Genomic DNA, 19,030 nt, shown 5'->3' on the forward strand with positions numbered 1-19,030 from the left:
ATAGCTATCAGGGATAGATGTTGAGTAAATTATTTGATCTCGATAAGCCTTAGTTTCCTTACCAATAAAAATAGAGATAATAATAATACCTAATTCTTGGAGTTTTTGACAGGGTGAAATAAGATAACCACATAAAGTATACAGCACAATTCAAGTTTTATAGTAAGTGCTCAATAAAAGCATTTGGTAAAGATACATACAAACTTTGAAGAATGAAACTACAGTGAAAACCACTGTGACAGTATCAATTTGCAAGATTTTTCAACCACCTTGAAATTTTAGCAACTTCAGAATTATAAAGTCATGAAAAATTGAGATAAAGGAAAAATTACTATCGAAATTAAACTTCACAACAAAAAAATGTGTCTCTGTCTGAAGCAATGATGTAAAATGAGGCTTGGATCCTCTATGGAGATTCAATCAAAAGTGAAGAAGGAAAGAGAGGTAAAAAGAGGGACGAATCTAGAAAGTCACACACACGCCCAAGGCAGGACACATGCTCAGAAAAGACATGGTAGGACCCTAAGCTTTACTCTCTAGCTGATCTGTAGGCTCGACATCACAGGACGCGAACACTAAGGCACAGGTGTAAATGGCCTGGCTGAATGCTGAAGAAATGACCATCACACAGCCAATCTGCAAAGACTAGGAGAGGTTTTTGTCCTTTCTTTCTTTTTTTTTCTTTCTGTTCTCTTTTTGCTTTAAGCATTTAAGGAAATCTTAAGCTGACCCCAAGCTTAAGGAACAGAGACTTCAGAGACCACATACAACAAAGAATAAGTCTTTTAAAACTACTTTAGAAAAGTCACTACATAAACAACTACAAAGTACAGCAAGGAACAACAACAGAAGCCGAGGAGAAGGAAACATCGATTGTCAAAGTTACCACATTATAATGTGGTACTCAAAATGTCTAGTTTTTAACAAAAAAACTAACAGGCATGCAAAGAAACAAGAAAGTATGGCCCATTCTCATGAAAAAAAACCAAATCAACAGAAATTGTCACTGGAGAAACATTGGACTTATTAAAGACTTTAGTCAACAGTTTTAAATATGCTCAAAGAGATAAAGAAAATCATAGGCTAAGAACTGAAGAAAAACAGGAGAATGATTACTGAACAAAAAGACACTGTCTAAATATTTAGAAATTATAAAAAAGGAACCAAATAGAAATTCTGGAGCTGAAAAGTACAACAACTTTAATGAAAAATTCACTAAAGGGACAAGTATCTAATAAGGAACCTGTATTCAAACATATAAAGAATTCTTACACTTCAATAATAAAAACACATACAACCCTATTAAATTAGGCAAAGGATCTGAATAAACATTTCTCCAAGAAAGATAGAAAAATGGTCAATGAACACATGAAAAGATGCTCAGCATCACTGGTCATTAGTTAAACACAAATCAAAACTACAGTGGGATGCTAATTCACACTCACTAGGATGACGATAAGAAAAAAAAGGAAAATGTGGAAGAGGATGTGAATAAATTGGAATTCTTGTATATTGCTGTTTGGAATACCAAATAGTGCAGCCGCTATGGAAAACAGTTTGGCAGATCTACAAAAAGTTAACCATAGAATTAGCATATGCCCAACAACGCCATTCCTAGGCATATACCCAAAAGAATTGAAAACAAGTATTCAAACAAATGCTTGTACACAAGTGTTCATAATAGTATTATTTGCAATAACCTAAAGATAGAAACAACCCAAATGTCCACCAGCAGATGAATGAATAAGCAAAATGTGGTATATCCGTACAAAGGAATATCATATTCAGCCATAAAAAAGAAATGAAATACTGATACATGCTATAACTGCATGGACTTTGAAAACATGCTAAGAGAAAAAAGTCAGACACACGGGTCACATGTTATATGATTCTATTCATATGAAATGTCCAGTATAGGAAAACCCACAGAGGTAGAAAGCAGAATAGTGGCTGCCAGGGGGTGGGAGTGGGATGGGGCAAGTGGGCAGGGGGAGGAGGCAATGGGTAGTGGCTGCTTAATATGCACAACGCCTTCCTTGGGGGTGTGAAAATGTTGTCGAACAAGAGAGAGGTGATAGTTGCACAACATTATGAACATACTAAATGCCACCAAAGTGTAGACTTTAAAATGGTTAATTTTATGTTATGTGAATTTCACTTCATTTTTTCTTTAAGTGAAGAGGCCTCTCTCTGCAAGTTAGACTTTCAACCACTCCAACCAAAATATCTATTCATATGTTCTCTTCATTTTTAAAGAGAAACCAAAAATTCCTGTTCTGCAAAATAGAAAATATATCTCACAATAAAAGAAATGGTTCATTTTTAGAAGTAACAATGTCATTTTAGACATTTTATACCTCAAATTTTTACAGTAGGCATATATGAGGTGTGATCAAACAATATGGTAAATATTTAAATAAAAAAATTTATTACAGTAAAAGACACATTGCCATTAATCCCCTTCAAATACTCCCTCACTTCAAACACATTACTCGCATCATTCTTGCCACTTTCTGAAGCAATTCTGGAAGTCCTCGTTCGTGAGTGTCTTTAGTTGCATTGTTATGGCTGCTTCAATGTCCTGCATCGATTCAAAACCATTACCTTCTGGTAATTATACGGTCATTTTGACTTTGGGGAAGAGCCAGGAGTCACATGGTGCCAGATCCAATGAATAAGGTGGATGAGGACACACCGTAATGTTTTTATTTGACAGAAATTGCCATACGAAGAAGCAATGTGTGACACGGAGCGTTGTCATGATGGAGGATGATTTATGGAACACTTTAAAACACACCTTCTCTCAAGCGTAGCTCATACTTGACTGACTGCACCAAATACAGTGGTACTTCAGTTTTCGAACATAATCCACGAGTTCTGAAACGTTCAAAAACAGCCAACAACTAGGCCTCAGGATCTTGCACTCAGCGGAAGCCACGTGACATATTCGACTTCTGAGTCATGTTCGAAAACCGAAGCATTTACTTCCTGGTTTACAGTGTTCATAAACCAAAATGTTCATCAACAGAGACGTTGGAAAACCGAGGTACTACTGTAAGTTGAAACTTGTCACACAACTGTTATTAAAGTTCCATGTGCCCTTTCCCGTATTAAAAATCCCTGCCTTTCCATCGGATGGCACTTGGCAGCAGGATTCTCTGTATTTTGTGATCACAACAGAAAGGCTCCATGTCGCACATTGCTTCTGGTATGGCAATTTCTGTCAAATAAAAACATTATGGTGTGTCCTCATCCATCTTATTCACTGGATCTGGCACCGTGTGACTTCTGGCTCTTCCCCAAAGTCAAAATGACCAGGAAAGAAAAACGTTTTATACTGATTCAGGACATCGAGGCAGCCACAACAGTGCAACTGAAGACTCTCACGAAAGAGGACTTCCAGAACTGCTTCAGAAAGTGGCAAGAATGATGGGATAAGTGTGTTTGAAGCGGGGGGGGGGGGTAGTCTTTTGAGGGGGATTAATGGCAATGTCTTTTACTGTAATATATTTTTAAAAATTTAAACATTCACTGTATTTTTTAATCACACCTCATAAATGTTATCTTGTCTTGGGAATTTGATCCATGGGTTAGAAGATGAACCTAAGTTAGAGACCAGTCAGACCCAAAGGCCAAAGCTTCTTCATCCCTTTCCCACGCCTTCTTTAACATTCAGGACTGCTCTATTCGGGTGTTCTAAAAGGTTAGATGATGTAGAAGCAATGAAAAGGTCCTTCATCATCAAAGAAAGACTTTATTATCCGGGGTAACTGTAGGCAGTAGACCATACCATATGTATTAGAAATATTTCCACCTGACTTGAAATTTCAATGTATTTTAATAGTTCTATCTGTAAAAACCTCAACCTATATTCCAGTTAAATGATGTTTTCTTGTGCACTACTATCCTCAATAGAGTGGAACCCTTTCTGATGTCCAGAAGCTTCTCGAGAATAAGAGTATAACTTAATACCTTCTCAAGAAGTTGTGATAAATGAAAGAAAGTTCAAGTCCCAGCTCTACCACTTGTTAGCGGGGTGACCTTCAGTAGCAAGTCACTTATCTTCTCAGTCTGTTTCCTCAATTGTAAAGTGGCGAGGCTAGATATGAGGAGCTAATATAATACAATACTATGCCAAAGGACTACGCAAATGTCAGTGGTTTATATCATCCAGTGCTTTACAGACAGTAGGTGTTAAGTTAATGTTTCTTTGATTGGGTTGTACAATGATCTTGTGGATATAAGGCTAATCTTACTTGCACTGATTGAGTTAAATCGGGCTCTTTCTCTGGGAAAGTGTCTCAGTGAAGGAACTGAATCCTTGGTATACTAGAATTTTATAGTAAGTTATGTTATAACAGTTACATTGTATTTTCTGCAAATGCTACTGATGAAATAGGCTAATGAGAAGATAGTTAATTGCTCCTTTTTGAGAAGACAAATGAATTCTTTTCCAGCATTTCAATTTATTTAGTAAGCCACATCTTTCAGTGTTTGCAGCATTCCCTGAAAACATGAAAGAGTTAATGCTTCCCAGCAGGTATACAGTTTATTTCTCTTCCCTGGCAGGAATATTAATCACGATTATTATCAGCTCAGTAAGTCTTTGGCCTCCTAGGGAATGTGTGCTGCTGGCTTTGGGAAGGGAAAGCTGTGTTGGGGCAGAGTGTTGGTGCTGAGAAATCAATCAGGATTATCCACGGCTTTACCGCCTAATAAAAAAAGCCAGTGTCTGTCTAGAAGGTATAATTTCAGGACCCCAAAAGAGGCAGGCATGGTATCCAAAATGCCCACCGTTAGAATTATTCCTTTGGATTTAACAGAGTTGTTGGAAAGGTCCCACTAAAATGCAGACGTTGTCAAGTGTGGCATTAGCACCGATTCAAGATCACTGTCAATCCCAAGGGAACACACTCCTCGATCACAGAGCATAGAAGAGAGTTTCAGCTTTTGGGAGGCCAGGATCAGGTATGTTACTTGGGAATCTGAGCTGTCACAAGAGTCAGGTATCACAGGGAGCTTGGATCAGTGGGAAATAGGCAACAGTCATCCAGGGCCATACCCTATGCCTCATTAACCAGAATTATGCACGTAATCCATTGAAAACATAATCAACTTGCAGTTACGAGATAACAGGTAATAGAAATAGCAACACAAAAATGTATTTTAAACTTAAGTATTTATTAAGCACCAATCAAGTAGAGACTAGTATTAAGCAATGGAGTATGCAACCTTCATCCAACAGGACGAAAGTACTCTTGAGGAATCTCTTCTCCCCACCTTTTCCCTGCTACTGTCCCTTCTCCCTCTGAACAAGAAAAGCAATTAACAAGACTTCACTTCCAGTTCTTTTATGCCTAGTCCCCTCTCCCTTATGAAATTACTAACAAGTTAAAAAATGGTCAAAAGTTTACCAGTGGGTATCAATAAAAGTTGTACAGATAGATAGGGGTATGAAAAATTCACAAACCAGATGATTGCAAGAGGATAATTAACCTCCTATAGCGAAGAGTTGTGAACAGCTACAAATAATAATGAAATACTATCAAACCATGAGTTTGGTGTTCTGCAATAGGCATCCAAAATCAAGTTAGGAAGGGGAGCAAGGAAGTATCTTAACCAGGAAGGATGAATTGCTGAGTGGTTTTCATTTCTTTCTTAAAACCATTTGCTTTTTCCACATTAAAACAGAACAGACCCTCCCCTGCTACTTAAAATGTATTTATATCCTAGAAGGCCATAATCCTGGTAATGGGAGAATTCCAGACTAGAGGGAAAAATTAATTTCTAGATTTCAATGTCATATTAACATAGCTGAGGAATGTAATATAAGCATGGGACTTGAACAAATTATGTTGTGTTGTATGAGAGGGGAGAAGGTTAGCACTCCCTTTGACAAGGACGGAAGAGGCCCTTGGGCCCTAACACACATACGGTCAAGACATTGCCACCTACTTTGAGGCATCTAACCATCGCGAAAAAAAAATAAGTTGTGTTTTGGAATTGTAAACAGCTTTGGCAAGACGAGTAGAAATACTGACAAACGAACCTCCAGTGCCCACCAAGCAGGCAGTTCAGAAGGAGATCAGCCGTTGGCACAGAAGCGAGGAGACGGAACTTTGGTTCTTTAGGGTCTCCGTCAGCAGGTAGAGTTGCTCAGTTTTATACAGTAGTGAGTACAGGAATCTAGACATAGTTGTCAGTCTGTCACAGCCTTCCTCTAAACTTTATCATGCTTTAAACTTTATCATCCTTTAAACTTTATCATAAAACCTAGGAAAATCTTTTTTTGTGTGTAGAAATCAAAGTGTCACTTATCCTGAACACAGTTCGAATTTAGCGTATTTAAAATACATTTAATATGTCAAGCCTAGTACGAATCAGACTTCCCTCTTTCATACATTCATACATTCCTTCAACATACACATTTGTTAAAGCAACTCTAAAATTGATGATAAGCATATGGCAGAGTTTTATTTCCAACTTGTTTCAAAAGAAGAGGCTTTCTGAAAAGTCAAATTCAAATATTCTATCTTGGCAGAGACATGTTATAGGGGAAATGGGTATTGTCAGGCTGGAAAGACGAAGGAGGGGGAGGAAGGAGGAAGAAGAGAAGAAGTAGGAGCAGTAGTAGGAGTTGACAATTAGTCTCTTTACATGTTTAGTAAAGGTCTTAGACTAGTTCCAGGACTAGTAGTCAATTGAATGCCTTTCCTAGAGAGGGTTCTTAAGCTCATATAAATTCAATAAAAAATTGTTTCCGTATTTTATTTTATCAAGAATGTTAATTATTCTACAGGAAAAGCAGCTAGTCACATCAGACTACAAAGTTCTGCCCTAGCTCAGGTTTGGGACCACTTTCTTTCTCACATTTATTGGGGATGACTGGTGCCATGCTAAGGAATTTGGGCTTTACCTTCTAGACAACGGGAAATTATTGAAGGATTTTAAGCAGGGATGTGGCATGATCGGATTCATATTTTTAAAACAGCATTCTCTCCAGTGTTAGGTATTGGTTAAAATGCATGAGACCGAAATCAGGGACATCAGTTAGAAAACTACAATAATGGCCCAGTTTAATTCCACTCTACACCTGACTTTTGGCTCAGAGCTGGAGACATGGTTTTGGTCCCAGTTCTTAGCTGAGTGGATGAGATGGAGACACAAACCTGGCTCCACCACATACTAGCTGTGCGACTCTAGGCAAGTTAGTTATCATTTCTGTTTCTTCATCTGTTGAGTAGGAATAATAATAGAACCCATCTCATAGGAAGGTTGTGAGCATTAAATGAGTCAATGAATGAAAATGGCTTAGAATAGCTTCCTGCATGTAGTAAGCAATTAATAAATGTTAGATAGTATTACTATTATTATTATAAGAAACCATCTCATAGCAATGTAAGAAGTGCTATGAATAAAACTGTATACAGGGTGCTTCGGGGGTACAAAGGTCACACGGGGCTGAGCTAAGAGACGGTAGGGGCCCCAAGTCAGGGGAGGAGCTGGGGAAGTGGCGAGTAAGTGATGGATGCAAGAAATGATACAGAGGTATAATCAAAGGGCTTAGTGACCCATGAGATCCAGGCCCAGACATATCCACGTTTATGGATCAAAAAACTCCATGTTGTTAAGATGTCGATTCTCTCCAAGTTAATCAATGGAGTCAACATAATCCAAATTGTGGCTAAAATTTATAGAGATACGCAAAGGACCAGAGAGCCAAAATAATTTTGAAAAAGAAAAAGAAAGTTGGAGATTTGTACTATCTGACTTCAAGAGCTGCTATAAAGCTGCAGCAGTCAACACAATGTGGTATCAGCAGAGGATGGAATCGACTGGAAAGTACAGAAATACACTCACTCTTACTTGGTCAATTAATTTTTGACAAAGGTGCAAAAGCAATTAAATGGAGAGAGAAAAGCGTTTATATGCTGAAACAAGTAGCTATCCATACAGGTTAAATAATCAATCTTGACTCTACTTCACACCATATGCCAAACTTAATTTGAGGTTGGATTTTTTTTAATTATTATTTTTCATTTATAGTGGACATTCAATATTATTTTATATTAGTTTCAGGTGTACAGCCTAGTAATTAGGCACTTATGTAATTTATGCAGTGATACCCCTGATGTGTGAGGGTTTGGTTTGTAAGGCGCAGTGAGTGGTGCCAAAAACCTCAGTTCGCTGTAATGCTTCAGAGGTCACCCAGAAGCCACAATCCTAAGACTTTTACCTTTTCCCAAGAAGGGAATAAAAGAGGTTGGATGATGACAGCAGTGCATGCTAGGCTTGAGCAAAATGAGTAAATAAATTTAGTAAAATGCAGGGGTCTCCCTGTTAAAGATGGTAGTTACAAATATAGATAAATAGGTATAGAAATACAGAAGTGTCTGTGTGTACACGCACGTACACACACACAGAGTTCTACATCGGCAATAATTATCCCATCTAGTGCCCAGATCTTGGTTTTAGATACCATTTTCCACTATAAGGAAGCTGGGCCACTCAGAGAAAAGGCTGATTTCAGGACAGAGAAAGTACAGAATGAGCTAGAACAACTTCCTGTGCATGAGAATAAGAAAGTACTCAGAATAACGGTATCATACTTAATGGTGAAAGACTGAAAGGTTCTGCCCTCACCCCTTCAATTCAGAATTGTACTGGAGATTTTAGGGCAATTAGGCAAGAAAACTAAATAAAAGGTTTACAGATTAGAAAGGAAGAAGCAAAATTATTTGCAGATAACATGACCTTGAATATAAAACATCCTAAGGAATCCACCAATAAACTATTAGGGCTAACAAACTGATTCAGCAAGGGTGTAGGGTACAGAATAAAATATAAATTTTATAAATACAAAATATTTGTATGTATAAATATTAATATAGAAAAATTAACTGTACTTATATGTACTAGCAATGAATTTGAGGAAATAATTTCATTTACAATAGCATCAAAAAGAAGAAAATACTGAGGATAAATTCAACTGAAGAAGTACAAGACTTGGACACTAAACTATAAAACGCTGTTGAAGAAAAGTAAAGAGACCTAAATAAATGAAGACATCCCACTGGTTGGAAAACAATATTATTAAATGGCAACACTCCCTAAAGTGATTTACAGATTCAATGCAATCCCTATAGAAAATCCAGGTGCCTTTTTTTTTTTGCAGGAATTGACAAGCTGATCCTAAAATTAATATGGAAATGCAAGGGACGTAAAATAGCCAAAACAATCTTAAGAAACAATAACAAAATTGGAGGACTCAAATTCCCAATTTTAAAACTTTCTACATAGATACAGTAATCAAAACTATGTGCTACTGGCATAAGGACAGATATAAAGGTCAACTGATTTATAACAAAAGTGTCAATACAATTCAATGTGCAAAAAATAGTCTTTTCAACATACTGTAGTGGGACAACTGGATATCCACATGCAAAAAAAATTAAGTTGACCCCTTCTTTACACCATACACAAAAATTAATAGCTCAATATGGATCAAAGACCAAAATGGAAGAACTAAATAGAAACTCTTAGAAAAAAACATAATTGTAAATCTTTGTGACCTTGGATTTGGCAATAATTTCTTAAATATGTATAATACCAACAGCACAAGCAACCAAAGAAAAAAACAGCCCTGATCAAATATTAAACAGCCCTTGATCAATATTTTTAAAATCTATCCATCAAAGGACACCACCAATACAGTGAAAAGACAACCCACAAAATGAAAAAAGTATTCGTAAATCATATATTGATAAGTCTCTACTATTCAGGAAACATAAACTCTTACAACTAAACAATAAAAAGAAAACAAATAGGCTTGCATAGACACAAGGGATCTGAATAGATATTTCTTCCAACACAGACAAATAGCCAATGAGCATATGAACAAGTGTTCAACATAATTAGTCCCTAGAGAAATACAAATAAAAACCACAGCAAGATACCACTTTACATACACTAGATGGGTATAACAAAAAAAGATGGACAATAATAAGTGTTGGTAAAGATTTGGAGAAATTAGAACCCTCATACATAGCTGGTGGGGATGTAGAATGCTGCAGCCACTGTGAAAAATAGTTTCTCAAAATGTCAAACATGGACTTACCATATGATGCAGCAATTCCATTCCCAGATATATAAGTAGGAGAAATGAAAACACATATTCACACAAGAGCTTGTACACAAATGTTTAGAGCAGCGTTATCATAATAGCCAAGAAGGAGAGACAACCCAAATGTCCATCATCTGAGTGAATAAACAAAATGTGGTATATCTACACAATGGAGTATTATTCAGCCGAAAAAGATAACTGATTTTCAGGCTACAAAATGAATGAACATTGAAATCACTACACTAAATGAAAGAAGGTGACATGTTGCATGATTTTATTTATATGAAATGCCCACAATAGGCAATTGCATAGACACAGAGGGTAAATTACTGTTTTCCGAGGGACTGGAAGGAGTGCCTGCTAATGGGTATGAGGTTTACTTTGGAGGTGACAAAAATGTTCTGGAATTAGATAATGGGGATGGTTACACAAATTCATGAATATACCAAAGCCCATTCAATTGTACACTTTTGAAAGGTGAATTTTTATGGTATGTGAATTACATATCAAAAAAAGAAGGGGGATCTCCTTCATCCCTAAATCCTACTGTTCTTTCCTGAAGGCAGCTAATGTTACTTGTTTCTTGGGTAGCTTTCCTGAAATAAACTGTATCATACAAACATGTATTCATATATCTATAGGTCCCTTGCTAAAAACACAAATATGAGCAATAGCAGGTACACTGTCCTGGATTCCCCCCCCCCCCCCTTATAACTCCAAGATCATTCCTCTTTTACAATATAACGTGGCAATTGTTTCTGCTTCAACATATGTAAGTATTCCTCAGTCCTTTTTATTTTTGGACATGCTATAATTTAGTTACTAGTGTTCTGCTGCTACAAATAATGTTTAATTTCCTTGTATATATGTCTGTTACTGCCTATGAAAGGGACATGTTTCTAGAAGCAAAATTTCTGGTTGAAGATGTGTTTTTATTTTACTTTAATAGACTGCCATTATTGATCTAATGTCACCCTTTCTTACTAGAGTATGAGTTCTCTGAAGATAGGGACCATTTCTCTTTTGTTGACCAGGATAATCTAGATTCCAGCACATTGCCTGACATACTGCTTTAGATATTTGTAGATGGACAAGCCTGTGTGCTTTAACATACAGTGTCAAATGGAAATTTGAAGCTACGTCATACAAAAAAACAGAAACCAATCCAGTTTATAGAGATAGAAATTGTTTGGGGGTTGGTTTTTTGTTTGTTTGGTTTTGTTTTGTTTCTGTTTTTTTTTTCTTTTCACCCAGTTGTTTTTTCCTTTTTGAACTCCAGCATGTTTTCAAAAATTGTGGGATCAATTGCAATGTATCATTCTAAGAAATACAGAATCCTTAATTTCATCTGAAGACATCAGCATGTTTTATTAAATAAATGCCTGCTTTTTATATTTGAGTATTCTTTATTTCAGTTATTGAGGAAAAAAAGAAGGGAGGGTGGGGGTTGATTTGCAACTTTAACAGACCTAACAGTGACATCTGCTGGAGAAAATGTCAGAATAAATTTTAAATCCATCAAATCTTTAAAATTTTAGAACAGTTTGTTCCCATTAATCAGGAAGAAATTTGATATTTTACAATAGGAATGCTTGTAATAATTAAATATAATTAAGTTTACAGGAGGTTCTTTGATGTTCTATAAAATTATAAAAATATATTTCCTTTCCTTTTTTCAGGATAAAGTCATTCTGGGAACCGATTACCCCTTTCCGTTAGGTGAGCTGGAACCGGGAAAATTGATAGAATCCATGGAAGAATTTGATGCGGGAACAAAGGTATATGCCTTTTACTTCATGGTCTTCTTCTTCCTCAGTTTCCTGCTCTAATTGTGTTTGGTTTTAGAGCATTTTGAACAGGGAACTATTACACTTAATATTCTTAGAACTGTTACTTGATCTCTAAAAATAGCTGAACTATTAAGCACAGAAAAAAGTTTAAAAGCTGATTGTGATAGCGTGGTACAGTGTCACATGTTTGCTGGATTTATCACGGTGATCACTTCTTTAGGTATATAAATGTGGAACAACTACTGTGTACACCTGAAACTAATATAATATTGTATGCTAACTGTATTTTTGATAAAAGAAATCTTTTTTAAAAAGTTTAAAAGCTGAAAATCAACCTAATACAACTAAATTCATGAAGACAAGAAAGAAAACTGTAAAGAAGCATATCAGAATAATATTTGTTTTTATATTAGATGAATAAGAAAAATGTTTAAATTTTTCCTTTAATATTTGTACAAATCTACCAGTCTCAAAATTTGTAATGATTCTAGTTGAGAATCATTGAGACTACATTGAGTTGAGAATATTGAGACTAAAGTCTTGATTAACAAGGACCCAAGGAACCAGAACCCTCAAGTAACTGGATTTTTTGTTCCAGCATTTGACTTTTAGGGTGGGTAAATGTGCCATCACGCTGCCATGCCTATTGTACCCGTTAGGGTCCTGAACCAAGATGAGCTAAAACGAGATGCATTGTCCTTAGGTTCCCTCTCCTCTGCTATCTCTTTCCCATTCCATCCCCACCTCCCAACAAGACAAGTTCTTCAGAGGGTTTTACCAACAATCACTACCAGGGGTCAGAGATGGCCAAAAATAAAAAGATGTGGTATATAAACTCTTAACAAATCTTACCCAAGTATTAGTCATACTCCTCGAGTAATACACAAGGAATTACACTCCTTGTGTAATTCACATACCATAAAGGAGTATGACTAATACTCCTTTAGAAGTATGGCTTGCTTCTAAACTAGAATCCAGAAGTTCTCTTGGACTCTAATTCTCTGGTTTAATCATTAAGGATATAGCTCATCAAATCTTCTCAGTAGGCCTTAAGCACATTAACAGATGCCAAGAAGAGTGCATTCTGATATTTACTCGTTGCAAGTTATCAACTGAGAAACCTGCAACTGCTTTATACAGGAAGTATGTCCTTTGGCACTAACCTTAAAGCAGTAAAAGTCTTGAATTGTTAAATATTTACTTATTAAAGTAGGAAGGTGTAATAAGAATCAAAATTAAACCAAAATCAGATTCTCCCAAGTCTCCTAAGAGTTTAATGGGATAATAATTATTATTTTATGCCTTTTATTCTTTAATTTTATGTGCTTATCACTTTCATGTTTTAAAAAATCTTGCATACAAATTTTATACTGTCACAAATTCAAAATGACATTTTCTACAAGGTTACTCATTGCAACATTGTTTGTAATAAGAGACTGAAAACAATCTACAAGGGAATAGTTATATAAGTAATAATATATCCATACCAGGGAATCTATACAGCCATAAAAAATGCTAAAAATCAATTTCTAAGATAAATTAAGTTAAAAAAAGCAAGATGCCAAATAATGTGTATAGTATCCTTCCATTTGTGCATACCCATTTATGAAAAAGAGTATCTACATACCTAAATATAAGTATTTGCTGATATATACTTAAAATATCTCTGGAAGAACAGACAAGAAACTGATAACTCTGGAAAGATCGTATCCATTTTATACATTTTGCATTTTGAGCCATGTGAATGTAAATTTCACTAAAAATTTTTTTAATGAAATAAATCCACTTGATGAAAAAAAAGGGGGGAGGTAGACAGGCAGATGGCTTCTCCCATATAGATGCAGAGGAGGAAAACAAGACTTAGGGGTTGAGTGATTTGTCAAATGGAATATATCTGTTGGATTACAGCACACGCACCCAACCCCAAATCTCCTGACTCGGGCATCAGATCTCCAGTCAACTTACCAAAGTGTATCTCCTCCAGAGGGTTTTTGGTACCAACCTGTTTGTAAAAGCAAAGCAAAGGGTTTCTCAGAGCAGCACATTGCTTCTAAGATCTTCCTTTAGAGGAGGATGGCCCAAGTGTGGATCAGGGAAAAACCCTGCCACAAACCGCTAATTCTTCAAAGCTGTGTAAGAACCTTGAAGTGATCATAATATATAGATGTACATTAATGGTATGGATGTTATACAACGCATACGTGTTTCCTTCCACCCTCAGCTGCCCTTCGCAAGCTGGACATGTGTCAGTTAGGATATCACAGAATTACCCTCAAGTCACAGGAGTTCTTTCTGCGGAGTTGATCTAGTCTATAGCTTGGGAGAAAGTGAAGGAAAATTTGGCAGTCCTTTTCTCGTGTGAAACTGATAAATGCACATATTTGTAAAATATTCTGAGATTCTTCATCTATAGCACTTTTGTTGCTCCAAAAGAGCTTACCTTTCCCATGGAGCCATGTGAAAGGACAACACATATGACTTCTGGGCACTGTTCCCAGCTCTCTTGTCCCACAGTCCTAAATTGTACTTTTTCTCTGTTTTGCCTCCAAATAGTCCTTAAAACCCATTGGGGGTCCTGTAGAGGTTTCCAAAGAAGGACATTTTCCTAAGAGGGCTCTCTCCCTAATAATTTTCCTCCTTTCCTCCTACAACTAAGTTTTAAACTTAGATTTAAAACAGTATGGCAAAAAATGGGTCAAGAGGATTTGGGTAAAAAGTTCATTGCTTAACCTGCTAATATTTTTCTCACATTGGGGAACTGATTTTTATAAAACCTGATAAAGACACTCAATAAAGTACTTAAAAACTAACTATTAAATAATGCTTTAAAATAAAACTTTTTCTTATCTTTTTCAGCATAAACTCAAAGCTGGCAACGCCCTAACATTTTTGGGTCTTGAGAGAAAACAATTTGAATGACTGAATGACAGAGGCAACCTTTCAAGAAGATATTTTATTTTTGTTTTTAAATATGTATCACACATACATTACCAAAATCAGATTTTGAACCATTTTATCCAGAAATAGAATATGTCTGAGTATCCTAAATTATTCATAACAAAAATGACTCACGTGTTTTCACTCTGAAAAGCAGTCCATTATTTCATGTGTAAATCAAAAATGATTTTCCCAGCACTTTTAAAATTCATGGCAGAAGTAAAAAGCAAAATGTCATTAATGCTTTATATGGAGAAAGACTCATCCTAGAGGGCTCAAGGATGTTCTCCACTTTGGGCAAGTATATGTGACGAGGGCCTCAATGACCTGTTTTTATTACTTCAAATACCTTTCATTAGCCCAGAGCTGGGTTGGGAATAAATAAATGATGGACATATTCTATCACCTCCATGAGTTCATAGTCCAAATAAGGAGGCAAGACATATGTACATGTAACAATGACGAAGCAATATAACATGAGTATCACAGAAGTTTCAGTAAGAAAAATTCATCTGGACCCAAAACTGTTGGGAAGATCTTTACAGAAGCTGGAACTTGGGCTGAGTCTGGAATAATATATAAGGCTTATTTAGAGTTGGAGATGGTAAACATATAGGAAGGCAAAACTATGGGAACACAGGTTTCAGACTGAATGAGAACTTACCTATTCTGGAGAAAAGTCCCAGCCTGTAAGTTACTTCTACCAGAAGCTCTTTTAAAGTACTGAGCAGAATGTGTAAAGCTAACTGTGGAGATTGAGCAGGGCGAGAGCAGCCTGTTCTACTCTCTTCATTAATGGTCCCATCTGGACTTGCTGAAAATGAACTTGGTCCTGGGAGGGGTGATGACCATCTGTGATTCGGGTACCTCTGGCTGAATTCCAAAATCAAATATCATTTTTCAAAAGTACCTCTTGCCTTCGATTCATTAATACTTCTTTTCCCTTCTATTAGCCCAGAAAATCAAGGTTTCAGCATTGGCATATAATTTGTGCTAATATAATTTTTGCTAAATTACACCCATTCCATTATTTTCACTTTAGTTTATTATGCCATCTCTTTCTTGCTTCTCCTGTTGCTTTTTAGAATTTTATCCACCCACCACTCTCTGCTTATTATTCCAATTTGCCTAAAAAGAAAAACAAAGTTGAACCAAATAGCTATGTATTCACAGAGTGTTTATGTGATGTGTCAGGGCTGTAAGATTGTTCCAGGCACTGGGGTTATAGAAGTAAATAAAAAGGATAAAATTCCTCCTTTGATGAAACCTACAATCTGGAGGGTAAGAAACATAAATAAAGGAGGGAGGGAGGAAAGCGAAAGGAGGAATTCAGAGGAGGGAAAGAAAAAAGAAGGAAATTATTCTTATACTGATCAACACTATAAAAAAATTAAAAACAGGGAAATGTATGGAGAGTGACTAAGGGAAGAATGGGGAATAAAACATTAAATTGTGGACCAGAGAAAGCCTCTTTAAAGAGGATGTTGACCTAATACTTGAATGATAGAAAAGTCATAGTTAGAAAGCCCTTCTCTACACCCAAATTAAAGAGGACTTTACTCATCTGTTCTTCCAGTACCTGCATAGTTTAAGTTTCTTATAGTTAAATGTTTGATACAATCGATGGTGGGGTTATTCTTATGTATGATGTGGGAAATGAATCTAATTTTTTTTTTAAAGATTTTATTGGGGAAGGGGACCAGGACTTTATTGGGGAACAGTGTGTACTTCCAGGACTTTTTCCAAGTCAAGTTGTTATCCTTTCAGTCTTAGTTGTGGAGGCCGTAGCTCAGCTCCAGGTCCAGTTGCTGTTGTTAGTTGCAGGGGGCGCAGCCCACCATCCCCCATGGGAGTTGAACTGGCAACCCTGTGGTAGAGAGGACGTGCTCCAACCAACTGAGCCATCCGGGAGCTCAGCTCAATATGCCGTGTTCAATCTTAGTTGCAGGGGGCGTTGCTCACCATCCCTTGTGGGAGTCGAGGAATCGAACTGGCAACCTGGTGGTTGAGAGCCCACTGGCCCATGTGGGAATCAAACGGGCAGCCTTCGGAGTTAGGAGCACGGAGCTCCAACTGCCTGAGCCAGCAGGCCAGACCAATCTAATTTTATTGTAGCATTATTTGTTATTGCAAAATATTGGAAATTATAAGTATTGTCCAAATGTAGATTGATTGAACAAGCTATGGTGTGCACACATGTACACACATGCACATACATAAACACACAGATACTAGGGGTCAACCTTGATTTATTTCCTTGCCTTCCTCCTTCTTCCTTACATTCAATCCATCAAGTGCTGTTAGTTCTACTTACCACATCTCACATCCCCATTCTACTAATCTTGCCCAAGTTGCCATCATGTCTTGCCTAGTCTCCCTACGACCATTCTTGACCCCCTTAAATAATTTTCTACACAACTGCTAATGTGTTTTTTTTAAAACAAAAATTAACAAGTCAGAGCATATCACAGACCTATTGCTAAAACTCCAATGGCTTCCTATGAAACTTAATATAAAAATAATCTCTTGACCATGGCCTACTTATCTGGCCAAATTTCCAGCTTCATATCCCACCTCTCCCATTGCCCACAAGCTCTGCTACAAGCTCTTTCCTGCCTAAAATCAATAAGGAAACATTGGCCTTAAACAACACATTAGACCAGTTCGACTTAACAGATACATACAAAACATTCCATCCAAAAGCGACAGAATACACATTCTCCTGGAAACATCATATATTCAACCACAAAACAAGTCTTAATAAATTTAATAAGGTTTAAATCATATCAAGCAACACAATAGTATGAAACTAGAAATCAATTTCAAGAAGAAAACTGGAAAATTCACAAATATATGGAGATTAAACAACATGCTACTGAATAACCTATGGGTCAAAGAAGAAATCAAAAGAGAAACCCAAAAATACTTTGAGACAAATGAAACTGGAAATACAACATACCAAAACGTATGGGATGCAGTAAAAGCAGTTCTAAGAGGGAAGTTCATAGCGATAAATGCCTATATTAGTAAACAAGAAAAATCTCAAATAAACAACCTAACTACACCTCAAAGAACTGAAAAAAAAAAAAAAAAAAAAAAAGGAATGAATGAAGCCCAAAGTTAGTAGAAGGAAAGAAATAACAAATATCAGAGTGGAAATAAATGAGAGACTAAAAAGACAATAGAAAGATCAATGAAACCATGCCTTTTCTGTGCCCATAATCCTGAGGACATTTAGCCTCTGAGATGTAGTTAATGGTATTAAATTCATGCATACTTTAGACATAGATGCTTTGACTCCCAGTTTTTTTACTTGAGCAGCTGGGTAGATTTATGATGAGGCAGACAATCGGATAAACAGGTTTGGGAAGGAAGAGAATCAACAGTTCTGTTGTTGGACTTCTTATATTTCAGATACCTGTTGGACATTTAAATAGGAACGTGCAGTAAGCGGTTGGGTACACTAGTCTGGAGAGTTCCGAGAGAGGTTGGGGAGAGGTCATCAGTATACAGAAGGTATTTAAAGAAATGAGACAATGAAATCACCTGGAGAAAAAGTAGAGGAGAAAAACCAAAAGAACCTAGGACTAATTCCTGGGATTTGGCAATACTTAGAGGTTAGGTGAGAAACCAGCATTGGGCACTGAGTGAAATAAGAGGAAAACCAGAAAAAAATGTGGTATTCTGAAGTCAAGGGAAGACAATGTTTTAAGAAGTCCTAACAGCTTTAGGCATTAAACAAAAAAAAAATTTAAAGCTATACTACTATGGTACTTTAGAGAATCATATGCCCCAAATGTAACTCAATACCTTTATCCCAAAAGTTAGTTCCACTTCCTATACTATCAACTCTGATTAAGGGCACCACCCAGTCACCTAAATCCTCTCTTTCACCCATATAAAATATGTCATAAATCCAATAGATCCTACCACTTTTATATCTTTCATATCTTATCTATTCTTTCTTCCCTATGGTTCCTAACTGAATTCAGGTCCTCATCTCTCACCAGGACTATCGACATAATCTCTTCTCTATATTAGACTCTGGGCTTAATCTGGTACAATCCATCTTCACCCTGTTGCCAGGGGAAAATTTCCAAAGGACACATCTAATCATATTTCTCTCTCTCTTTAAATTCTTCAAGACCTAAAGTGATGGTTTCTAGGCTTTGGGATTTCA

General features: G+C 36.5%; 1 protein-coding gene and 1 pseudogene across 2 annotated transcripts in view; both read left to right on the forward strand.

Annotated features, from left to right (window-relative positions):
- Positions 1-15,759, forward strand: part of ACMSD (aminocarboxymuconate semialdehyde decarboxylase) — a 52,359-nt gene extending 36,600 nt beyond the window's left edge. For both annotated transcript variants that reach the window (XM_019731143.3, XM_019731142.3), the window contains 2 exons: positions 11,803-11,901; positions 14,770-15,759. In XM_019731143.3, the coding sequence (XP_019586702.3) occupies positions 11,803-11,901; positions 14,770-14,832 (162 nt within the window). In that variant the 3' untranslated portion in view covers positions 14,833-15,759. The remainder of the gene's footprint in view (positions 1-11,802; positions 11,902-14,769) is intronic.
- LOC141568116 (U6atac minor spliceosomal RNA) lies at positions 5,858-5,973 on the forward strand (annotated as a pseudogene).
- Positions 15,760-19,030: the final 3,271 nt, after the last annotated feature.

Source organism: Rhinolophus sinicus, chromosome 17, assembly GCF_057876585.1.
Source record: "Rhinolophus sinicus isolate RSI-liver-muscle chromosome 17, RSI-T2T, whole genome shotgun sequence".
Lineage (NCBI taxonomy): Eukaryota > Metazoa > Chordata > Mammalia > Chiroptera > Rhinolophidae > Rhinolophus > Rhinolophus sinicus.